The sequence below is a fragment of the Pelobates fuscus genome, chromosome 4 (assembly GCF_036172605.1).
Source record: "Pelobates fuscus isolate aPelFus1 chromosome 4, aPelFus1.pri, whole genome shotgun sequence".
In the NCBI taxonomy this organism is placed as follows: domain Eukaryota; kingdom Metazoa; phylum Chordata; class Amphibia; order Anura; family Pelobatidae; genus Pelobates; species Pelobates fuscus.
Window position 1 is genome coordinate 385,045,814 of NC_086320.1, and position 12,234 is coordinate 385,058,047.

A 12,234-nucleotide genomic window follows, 5' to 3' on the forward strand; every position below is an offset into this window, starting at 1 on the left:
CCAATAGGTGTCTCAAATCCGCCTATAAGAGAGCCATAACGACTGAACGTGAAACACTCCTGATTGATAAACAGAAGAATGACAAATCTCGAAACATAATCCGGTGCATCGGCACTTTTGACGCCGGCTGGGACCCAGTAAAACAGATCCTTGGGAGATACTGGCCCCTCATATACCAAGACCAACACCTAAAGGAGGTCCTTACCCCATATGTCTCACTTACAGCCAGAAGAGGGCGTAACTTAAAGGACATTTTGGTACCCAGCCACCTTCCACCACCTAAGTCGGAAGGCACCTGGCTGAAATCCCCAGCTATAGGCACTTTCCAATGCGGCCGTTGCAAGGCATGCAAGTTCATTCGTAGAAATTCTAAGACCTTCTCGAATTCAACAAACACCCAGACACATGCAGTGAAGACCTTTTTCAACTGCCAGACTGAGGGCCTGGTATATCTCCTAACATGTAGCTGTGGTCTAAAATATGTAGGGAAAACCTTTAGACCATTCAAGAACCGGATTCTCGAACACGTAAACTCGGTAAATCCCACGAGACAAATCGACACAGTCATATCCAGACATCTAAAATTTAAACATGGTGGCTCAGCACAAGGCCTACGTTTTAACGGCATTGAAAAGATGAAGCTAGGTCCCAGAAAGGGTGATATTGATACCAAACTGCTCCAAAGAGAGAGCTATTGGATTTTTACATTAAAAACCCTATCTCCAAACGGATTGAATGAGGGCTTCTCCTACACCCCCTTTATATGAAACCTCTCCTCACCAACTAAGGATAGTGAGTTCATTTCATCCCAAGAAGTACTTTACTGGACATACACAGCATTTGCGGATGAATGTCTCGCCATTCCTTACCAATACTATGATCCGTACCCTCCCGTAAAGTGCCCTGATAAATCCAGCTTCCTAAGCACGCTATACTGATTACTACCAATTTTAATAGAAATGTATATATTGTAAATACCTGTAAATATCTAGTTCCTTCTGGTCACTACTATAACTATCACCTTTTGTATTCCAAGTCCCTTGCCCAACCGCCCAGCCCCTGCCCAGCCTCTAATCTCCACCCCACACAGTATAGATATCCATACACTAATAAGAGATTACTTTCCATTATCCCCTATGTAATAGAGGGGTGGTTACCCAACATAGTATGAATGTCTATGGAGTTGTGTGCACAAAGATGCCCGAAGGGTTGACTCCAAAGCATCATAACGTTATTTGATCATCCACACATAGGGCGCACTACCTACCTCCTAACCTGCAACACCCCAGTACATAACCACTGTACAAATAGAACACTATGCGTATCATCCTTTTATCAGTCCTGGTGGACATAGTAGGGCGAGTATTGGTACATTTTGCGGCGCTCTGCCAGCTAGCACTGCTACTCAATATAGGGTGTTCACGATCAAAACCCTATACCTGCACTAGGCAACACAAGTCTCCTATGTGGAGATACACATACCCTACATAACAGCATGAGGCTTGTTTTATTGACATCCCTCGGTATTTAAAGGGTAGTATATCCGAAGCTTTTGTGCAATGGAAAGCTGTGTACCCATTTTAGATGCAGATGCTAAAGATATTTTGGGTACTGTTAGACCCCCACTAGTCCTAAGATAAAGGATCTCTCTATCATGCTATTCTAGCTGTCAGCATAAGACTGGCACTCCAAATACAGTGGAGGCTCTCAGCAATCGCTACAAGTCAGTAGCCACTCCATCCGATCTTAGTCCCCAAAGGGACAAATCGGACCAAACGATGGGGAAGTGTTCAGTTTTTTCTGAGGCTGGAAGAGCTAAGAAAAATACTTTATGTTAACACTTTAGACGAACTCTCGATCTAAGTGTATCTGAAACCCGTAACAATATCTAAAGATTTGATTAATAACACGGCTGTGTAGCAAAATGCTACAACTCTACATATGTATCGGTATGATAATAGACCAAATCCACTTGGCACACATTGGGTTAACAAACTGGTGTTGATAAGAAAAAGTGCATACGAAAGGAAACGTCAGATGACGTCTGACGAGGAGATTAGTGATTGGTCCATCCACCCAGGGCATTTACATACGCCCACGTGGTTGGTTTGGCGCTGAATTCCGGCGGTTTCATTGGACAATTAGCAAGTGGCTGGGACTTGGATTCATTTAAAAGGAGACTTTTGACCAGTCTCAAATTAGCCCCTGACGAAGGTGCATCCAGAGCGAGCACCGAAACGCGCGTCGGGCTCTAAGGGCTCTCTGTTCTACTCACGTTTTTTCACTTAGGGATCTCTATCACCATGTGTAGGCAACCAACATACTAAGTATGGTTATACACATGTAGTCACCCTTTTGTGTGTTTTTTACCTCCTATTTGTACTAGGGTTTGGGTCACGTTTTGTATCTGCTGAAGTATACCTCAGTAGTACTAATTGGGGCTTCTCGGTTATATACTGTAACTATTATCTGTTTAGTGTTACAGCTATCGAGTTATAGAGGGGGAGGTTCTATCCATATACCTCTTCCCTATGTCATCTATGAGAAGTATACATTAACTCATCTTTTGACACCCCCCTTTTTAGTGGGACTATTGCTTGGTATACCGCCGATCAGATTTTATATTACACTGGTTACCAAGTTCATAGCCCCTCTTACAGCTGCACGATCCAAGCACCGTGTTTAGCTGAACGTGACAGCACCCCTGATACCTATGCTTGTCATTTGACTCATACCTACTGTATGGGCCCCTAGCTCTGGGTTTGACCATTTTTTTGTACTGATTAAAGTCTCCAGCCAGTTAGCTATTTGGGAGCCTTGTAGGTCCATAGGCATCATTCTTTTATTTATTATTATTATTTTTTGTACATAGAGGTAAGCCATTTTGGCTAGATTCTCACTACTATTTATTGGTGTTTCACTAGACGGTATTTGTCATATTACCAATATTATTTCGTTCATCATATCCAGTTGTACACCTAACTAGTCTGGTTCACTCCAGCAGTTGAGGTTTTTTTGACTATTCTAAGCTATAGGGGTTAAGCCCCAGGACACCCCTGGAGTGTCCCAATAGGTGCTCCTCCACCAGTGAATTGGTCCATATTCGTTTGGACCTTCCTCACAGGTGGAACATTTGTTATAGTTATATAGTTACATAGTGCTATTTCTGACTAGTTATATAGTTACATAGTGCTATTTCTGACTAGTTATACCGTTACATAGTGCTATTTCTGACTAGTTATATCGTTACATAGTGCTATTTCTGACTAGTTATATCGTTACATAGTGCTATTTCTGACTAGTTATATCGTTACATAGTGCTATTTCTGACTAGTTATATCGTTACATAGTGCTATTTCTGACTAGTTATATAGTTACATAGCACTATTTCTGACTAGTTATATCGTTACATAGTGCTATTTCTGACTAGTTATATCGTTACATAGTGCTATTTATGACTAGTTATATCGTTACATAGTGCTATTTCTGACTAGTTATATCGTTACATAGTGCTATTTCTGACTAGTTATATCGTTACATAGTGCTATTTCTGACTAGTTATATAGTTACATAGTGCTATTTCTGACTAGTTATATCGTTACATAGTGCTATTTCTGACTAGTTATATCGTTACATAGTGCTATTTCTGACTAGTTATATCGTTACATAGTGCTATTTCTGACTAGTTATATCGTTACATAGTGCTATTTCTGACTAGTTATACCGTTACATAGTGCTATTTCTGACTAGTTATACCGTTACATAGTGCTATTTCTGACTAGTTATATCGTTACATAGTGCTATTTCTGACTAGTTATATATGTAAATAACTCAAAAATGTAGTATGTAGATCACTGCTTTAGGCTGTTTCTCACTTTTATATTGGTTTTACAGCTAAAGCTGATGCCGGACTAGGCTGTGGGTCAAACAGTCCCAGGAGGAACCCTTCTGCCCGCAGTCAGTGCATCGATTTAACGGAAGAAGAAGAATCAATCTGCATCAATACCACCCCTTCTACTCTAAATAGGCATCAAAAACCCCTCTCATTGGGCATGAACTCTACTCTTTCCGCCTCTGAGAGGCCACAAAAACCCACCTGGAGGCACACCATGCTTCCCTCAGTAGACAAGTACCAGAAACCCATCTCAGGGGGCACAACCACCACCACTTCTGTCGTAGAATGTCAACAGAGACCCATCCCCAGGGTTACTTGCTCCACCTCTTTCACACCAGACAGGCAGCAAAAACCCATCTCCAGGGAAGTTAGTGTGACATCCTTTACATCAGACACACAGCAGAAACCCATCTCCAGGGAAGGTAATGCCATATTTTCCACACCGGACAGACAACAGATACCCATCTCTAGGGACGGTAGTGCCACCTCTTCCGCACCAGAAAGACAGCAGAGACCCATCTCCAGGGAAAGTAGTACCACATCTTATACACAGCACGGACAAGAGAAACCAATCTCCAGGGAAGGTAATGCCACATCCTCCACACTGTACAGACAGCAAAGACCCATCTCCAGGGAAGGTGGTACCTTGTCTTATACACTGGACAGACAGCAGAGACCAATCTCCAGGGAAGGTACTGCCACATCCTCTACATTGGACAAACACCAGAGACCCATCTCCAGGGAAGGTAGTGCCACATTCTCCACAATGGACAAACACCAGAGACCCATCTCCAGGGAAGGTAGTGCCACATCCTCCACAATGGACAGACAGCAGAGACCCATCTCCAGTGAAGGTAGTGCCACATCCTCCACAATGGACAGACAGCAGAGACCCATCTCCAGGGAAGGTACTGCCACATTCTCCACAATGGACAAACACCAGAGACACATCTCCAGGGAAGGTAGTGCCACATCCTCCACAATGGACAGACAGCAGAGACCCATCTCCAGGGAAGGTAGTGCCACGTCTTGTACACCAGACAGACAGCAGAGACCCATCTCTAGGGAAGGTGGTGCCATGTCTTATACACCAGACAGACAGCAGAGACCCATCTCCAGGGAAGGTAGTGCCACGTCTTGTACACCAGACAGACAGCAGAGACCCATCTCTAGGGAAGGTGGTGCCATGTCTTATACACCAGACAGACAGCAGAGACCCATCTCCAGGGAAGGTGGTGCCAGGTCTTGTACACCAGACAGACAGCAGAGACCCATCTCTAGGGAAGGTGGTGCCATGTCTTATACACCAGACAGACAGCAGAGACCCATCTCCAGGGAAGGTAGAGCCACAACCTCCACAATGGACAGACAGCAGAGACCCATCTCCAGTGAAGGTAGAGCCACATCCTCCACAATGGACAGACATCAGAGACCCATTTCCAGGGAAGGTAGTGCCACATCCTCCACACGGGAAAGACAGCAGAGACCCATCTCCAGAGAAGGTATATTCTTCATTCTCACCTGCATGGGGTGTGAGTGGCTAAATCTGTTAACAGTACAGTGTTTTACCATGTCCCTTTAATGTGCATTCTGTTTAAACATGTGGCCATGTGTTTGCTGACATTTATACCTGTATTATTTAACAATCATTGATAAAAGTTGGGATTGAGGTCAGGTGTGTCTGACATGGCTGGTATTAGCAGCCCATTAATGAGCACTGACAATTTAGACAGTCTGACGCTGTCTGTTCTCTTCCCACGCAGCCACCAGCCCATCTACGTTCCAGGTCACCAGCAGCCAATGTATTGACCTGACCACAGAGGAACACCTGGCTAAATCCAAAGATCTGACCCCAGAGCTTGGACGAGGAGTGGCTTCCAATGATGGTAAGAGATGTTTAAATGATTGGAATGAGCCTTTTTTCAGAATCCAGTAAATTTCCAATATTTCACCACCTCATTGGGAGGGTTCAACATTTAGATCAGGGGTGCCCAAAAAGTCGATCACCAGATGTTGTAAAGCTACAACTCCCATGATACTTTGCATGTCTTTAAAATTCCTTTAGAATGACAAAGCGTCATGGAATCTGTACTTTTAAAACATTTGAGGATCTACCTTTTGGTCATCGCTGGTCTATATGTTGGACCCTCCTAATGAGATGGCAACCTCGGTCATAATTACCCTTTGCAAGGGTTCTTACTGTATCCTTGGGGTAAGTTTCTATATTTCAGCCTTCGGGAGCTAGGGGGATTGGTTATATATTGAGGCACCAGTTTGTTATTTAATCCTAAATTGATATCAAGCAACATTAGCTGTCAGGTTAGGGTATGGTATATTCTTCTTTTATTTATCGTTCCTTTATTATTTTGTTGTCCCAATAATGCTTGCAATCTATTATCTCGTCCTGCCCTCTCATCCCTCTCTCTATTTAGTGCTGTCTATATCCTCCATTTATCTTTTCCACTTTCTGCCATTTCTATCCGTGTAATGTCTCCTACACATTGTGCTATTGTTCTTTACTCCTTATCTCTCTCTGATTTCCCAGCTTTGTCTCTTTCTCACCCTTGTTTAGTTTGGGATCTTTCCTTATTTAATCACCACCTTTCCCTACCAGCCAGTCACAGGAAACCCTCTGATGTGGAGAAGAGGCAGCGGCTATACATTGACCTGACAAGGGACAGCAGGAGAAATCTGGATAAACACCTCCATCCTGGTCCATCTGGGCAGGAGACAAATCTTCGAAAAGGAGGTTAAAAAAAAAAAAAAAACCCCACTAAAATAAAACCTAGTACCTAGTTCCACAAAAACAGATCACTGAACTATGATGTCATGCCTCCTGTATTTCCCATTGTCTTTGAGATTTGTTCTGTGTTGTTTGTTCTAGGTGTCACTACTGTTAATGAACATCTCAGTGGCTTGGAGAAGCTCTTGAAAGACATGTCTTCATTAGCATCCACTAACCACCCCAGTGAATACAGCCAGAGCGCCACCTGGTGGTTTAAAAGCACAACCCCTCCTGGTAATGTCTTCACATAAATGTGTCTGTATGTTATGTGTATACATAGACAAACAGTATGTAGAAATTACCTGTGATATCTCTACTATGGTGATTGGCTTTGTACCAAGAAATATACTGTGTTAAAACCGTTTAAAATAAATCTTTTGGCGTCCTGTTTGGTGTTACATAAGACACAGAATGGTTACAAAGACTGAATCAAGCTTTCTGTTCCTTCCTTCCTCGTGCACAGTAAAGGCTGGTTGACCATTTACAATCTGTTTACCTAGGTCCCTGTCTTCCAGCCTATCTCAAATCTCTGCTTCTGATATTGATTGAACCAAAAAAAGTTAAGCAAAAGAAATTAAACAATTTGAATTTTGTGCAGCCCACATGTTAATTTTATTTTTATTATTATTTTAAGCTGATTACAAATGATAACGCAGTATGGTCCCTATTTTCCAAGTGCTTCATTTCTTGTATCTACTAATTGAGACATGTCAAGGTGTCATTTAACAGCTTTAGCAAACTATGTCCCTTCCTGACCTTCAAGCCTGCATGACTGTCTTCTTCTCACTGCTCAATATCTTGACAGATGGCTGATACATGCAGACAATTCCTGACTGCTTTTGAGGAAAGAGAGGTTGTTGCTTACGTATTAGCCTAGTTTTGCCCCACAGGAGGTAGGGGTTTACTGCTCTACAGTCACTGAGTGGTAATCTTTGTTATAAAACTACCCAGTCCATATAACCTTAATCTGTGCTATTTTAGTGTCCTGGCAATTTAAGGGCTTGTTGCCATTAGACTTGTGCACACATCCTTTTCAATAGCAACAGACTAATCAAGTTGAATTCCCTTGGTAATTACTATATTGTGGTTCTTTTCTTTTTTACAGAAACGTGAAGATGCCTTGATGGAATGGAAGGAAGAGGAAATGCTGTTTGGTTTCTCATCTACTATAAACGTTTTTGTTTACGATGAGCTGAGAGAAAGGATTGTCCTCTACAGAGATACAAGGCTTGTTCGCTTGCATCCTGCCTGAACCAAAAGTGGATTCATTAAACGTTGAAACTAGTGCAGGATTAAAAAAAGCAAGACAAACAAGAACTGAAGCATTAATTGAGATAGAGATGGAGAAGCATTATATTCCAGCAGACCAGCTCAGGACAAGGAGAGACCAGAACGAGTAGGAAAATTACCAACTTACGAGACACAGGCATGGGTGGAGGCAAGCTATGGACTAGCTAACTAGGACAGATGGGCAAGACTGGAAGATTAGTTCAGGAGGAGAGATGGGTGGAAGTAGAGAAGACCAGCTCAGGACAAGAGATGGCAGAAGTGGAAGACCAGCACAGGACGTGAGCTGGAAGACAAACTCAATTTGGGAGATGGGTAAAAGACAAGGTGATGAGATGGGTGAAAGTGAAAGACTAGTTTAGGAGGAGAGAGATGTAGGAGTGGAATACAAGCTCAGGAGGAGAGACAGGTAGGATTGAAAACCAGATCAGGAGGAGAAATGGGCAGGAGCGGAAGACCAGCTCAGAAGGAAAGACAGATGACAAGCTTTGAAGGAGTGATGGGTGGAAGACCAGCTCAAGACGAAAGATTGGCAGGACTGGTAAAAAAAGATAAACTCAGGACAGAGAGACAAGGTTGGAAGAGTACTGATGGGATTAACAAGATAGGCTGTTGACAGCCGGACATGCAGAGCTCACCAGATTCGTGGGTTGAGAGGACTTAAAGGAGCAGAGAGCTCAGTAAATGAATTATAAGGTGCTGATCTGGTAATGTGTTCTAATAGATACTACTATAATTTATTTAGATTTGAGGGTCCCAGTGTCCTGTTTATAATTCTCCCATACCCATATATAGTGTGTATGTCTATACAGAATATTTATTTTTATGTTAATTGTTTTCTGGAGCTCAGCTGATGGCGTAGTTATACATTTAAGGTCTTTTCATGTGTTATCCAAACAATACCTTGTGGCTGCTTTAAGTGCTGCTTGCCCTGAGGAATAGCTCAAGGAGAGAGATTATTTTAACTTTATCTGGAAATCGTGTGAATTGGTAAACAAGAATGGGGGGAAAAAACACATCATATCCCCTAGTGATAGAAAATTAAATAGAAACTATTGATTCTCTGGAATTTATACTGAAATAAATATTGAAAATCATCTATAACAACCCCTGGATGTTGGGCTAAGGTAACATCCCCAGTACGTACTTGAAAACCAGAGTAATCTGAATGTGCCTTTCCTGGTTAAATACTTTGTTATTATTATAATATAATAATATAATTGTTTTAACCTTTTTATTTAAAGGCCCAATTTTATTTAAAGTTTATATTACAGATTTTTCAAATTACAGCATAACCCGGTTCAGCCAAGGCACACAATGCAAATGAAGAGGAGATATAGAAACATTGGGGGGGGTTTATCAAAGTGTCACTGACACATTTACATTTAATTAAAAACAGCAAATATTTGACGCAATTCAATAAATCTAGCATTTTCATGAGTACCTTCGTTTGCTTCCCAATTATCATTTATGATAATGGCCGTTTTTCAGTTATGCCACAGATTTGTCATTCTTCTCTTCACTTTTTCTAATAGAAACCTATTTTGTTTCAAATCTTTTTCCCATAATTCTAAATTTGACAATCTTCTCAGATTAAAATTTCTGTAAAAACCATCACTTTTTAGATCACATTAATAAACCAGTATACAGTATGTCCAAATAATGATGGAATTTAACGGTGTGTTTAGAACACTGTGATAAATACCCCAATCTCCTCTTTGTGTGCTCTCTCTATGGCAGGTGTAAGGGGCGGAGCTTATAACAATGATTGACAGGGAGCTAAGATGGAGGTGGCTCTCTCTATACTGACTGCCAGGTGTAAAGGGCGGAGCTTATAACAATGACTGACAGGGAGCTAAGATGGAGGTGGCTCTCTCTATGCTGACTGCCAGGTGTAAAGGGCGGAGCTTATAACAATGATTGACAGGGAGCTAAGATGGAGGTTGCTCGCTCTATACTGACTGCCAGGTGTAAAGGGCGGAGCTTATAACAATGATTGACAGGGAGCGAAGATGGAGGTGGCTCTCTCTATACTGACTGCCAGGTGTAAAGGGCGGAGCTTATAACAATGATTGACAGGGAGCTAAGATGGAGGTGGCTCTCTCTATACTGACTGCCAGGTGTAAAGGGCGGAGCTTATAACAATGATTGACAGGGAGCTAAGATGGAGGTGGCTCTCTCTATACTGACTGCCAGGTGTAAAGGGCGGAGCTTATAACAATGATTGACAGGGAGCTAAGATGGAGGTGGCTCTCTCTATGGCAGGTGTAAGGGGCGGAGCTTATAACAATGATTGACAGGGAGCTAAGATGGAGGCGGCTCTCTCTATACTGACTGCCAGGTGTAAAGGGCGGGGCTTATAACAATGATTGACAGGGAGCTAAGATGGAGGTGGCTCTCTCTATGGCAGGTGTAAGGGGCGGAGCTTATAACAATGACTGACAGGGAGCTAAGATGGAGGTGGCTCTCTCTATGGCAGGTGTAAGGGGCGGAGCTTATAACAATGACTGACAGGGAGCTAAGATGGAGGCAGCTCTCTCTATACTGACTGCCAGGTGTAAAGGGCGGAGCTTATAACAATGACTGACAGGGAGCTAAGATGGAGGTGGCTCTCTCTATACTGACTGCCCGGTGTAAAGGGCAGAGCTTATAACAATGATTGACAGGGAGCTAAGATGGAGATGGCTCTCTCTATACTGACTGCCAGGTGTAAAGGGCGGAGCTTATAACAATGATTGACAGGGAGCTAAGATGGAGGTGGCTCTCTCTATGCTGACTGCCAGGTGTAAAGGGCGGAGCTTATAACAATGATTGACAGGGAGCTAAGATGGAGGTTGCTCGCTCTATACTGACTGCCAGGTGTAAAGGGCGGAGCTTATAACAATGATTGACAGGGAGCTAAGATGGAGGTGGCTCTCTCTATGCTGACTGCCAGGTGTAAAGGGCGGAGCTTATAACAATGATTGACAGGGAGCTAATATGGAGGTTGCTCGCTCTATACTGACTGCCAGGTGTAAAGGGCGGAGCTTATAACAATGATTGACAGGGAGCTAAGATGGAGGTGGCTCTCTCTATACTGACTGCCAGGTGTAAAGGGCGAAGCTTATAACAATGATTGACAGGGAGCTAAGATGGAGGTGGCTCTCTATACTGACTGCCAGGTGTAAAGGGCGGAGCTTATAACAATGATTGACAGGGAGCTAAGATGGAGATGGCTCTCTCTATACTGACTGCCAGGTGTAAAGGGCGGAGCTTATAACAATGATTGACAGGGAGCTAAGATGGAGGTTGCTCGCTCTATACTGACTGCCAGGTGTAAAGGGCGGAGCTTATAACAATGATTGACAGGGAGCTAAGATGGAGGTTGCTCGCTCTATACTGACTGCCAGGTGTAAAGGGCGGAGCTTATAACAATGATTGACAGGGAGCTAAGATGGAGGTGGCTCTCTCTATACTGACTGCCAGGTGTAAAGGGCGGAGCTTATAACAATGATTGACAGGGAGCTAAGATGGAGGTGGCTCTCTCTATGGCAGGTGTAAGGGGCGGAGCTTATAACAATGATTGACAGGGAGCTAAGATGGAGGCGGCTCTCTCTATACTGACTGCCAGGTGTAAAGGGCGGAGCTTATAACAATGATTGACAGGGAGCTAAGATGGAGGTGGCTCTCTCTATGGCAGGTGTAAGGGGCGGAGCTTATAACAATGACTGACAGGGAGCTAAGATGGAGGTGGCTCTCTCTATACTGACTGCCAGGTGTAAAGGGCGGAGCTTATAACAAAGACTGACAGGGAGCTAAGATGGAGGTGGCTCTCTCTATACTGACTGCCAGGTGCAAAGGGCGGAGCTTATAACAATGACTGACAGGGAGCTAAGATGGAGGTGGCTCTCTCTATACTGACTGCCCGGTGTAAAGGGCGGAGCTTATAACAAAGACTGACAGGGAGCTAAGATGGAGGCGGCTCTCTCTATACTGACTGCCCGGTGTAAAGGGCGGAGCTTATAACAAAGACTGACAGGGAGCTAAGATGGAGGTGGCTCTCTCTATACTGACTGCCCGGTGTAAAGGGCGGAGCTTATAACAAAGACTGACAGGGAGCTAAGATGGAGGTGGCTCTCTCTATACTGACTGCCAGGTGTAAAGGGCGGAGCTTATAACAATGACTGACAGGGAGCTAAGATGGAGGTGGCTCTCTCTATACTGACTGCCCGGTGTAAAGGGCGGAGCTTATAACAAAGACTGACAGGGAGCTAAGATGGAGGTGGCT

The 12,234-nt window shown here is 43.5% G+C and overlaps 1 protein-coding gene across 1 annotated transcript in view; it reads left to right on the plus strand.

Annotated features, from left to right (window-relative positions):
* The window catches only part of LOC134609502 (uncharacterized), a 133,586-nt gene that overhangs the window by 119,367 nt on the left and 1,985 nt on the right, over positions 1-12,234 (plus strand). Inside the window, exons 35-39 of the mRNA XM_063453162.1 lie at positions 3,895-5,397; positions 5,659-5,781; positions 6,510-6,644; positions 6,780-6,914; positions 7,786-8,663. Of these exons, the coding sequence (XP_063309232.1) occupies positions 3,895-5,397; positions 5,659-5,781; positions 6,510-6,644; positions 6,780-6,914; positions 7,786-7,793 (1,904 nt within the window). The 3' untranslated portion in view covers positions 7,794-8,663. The remainder of the gene's footprint in view (positions 1-3,894; positions 5,398-5,658; positions 5,782-6,509; positions 6,645-6,779; positions 6,915-7,785; positions 8,664-12,234) is intronic.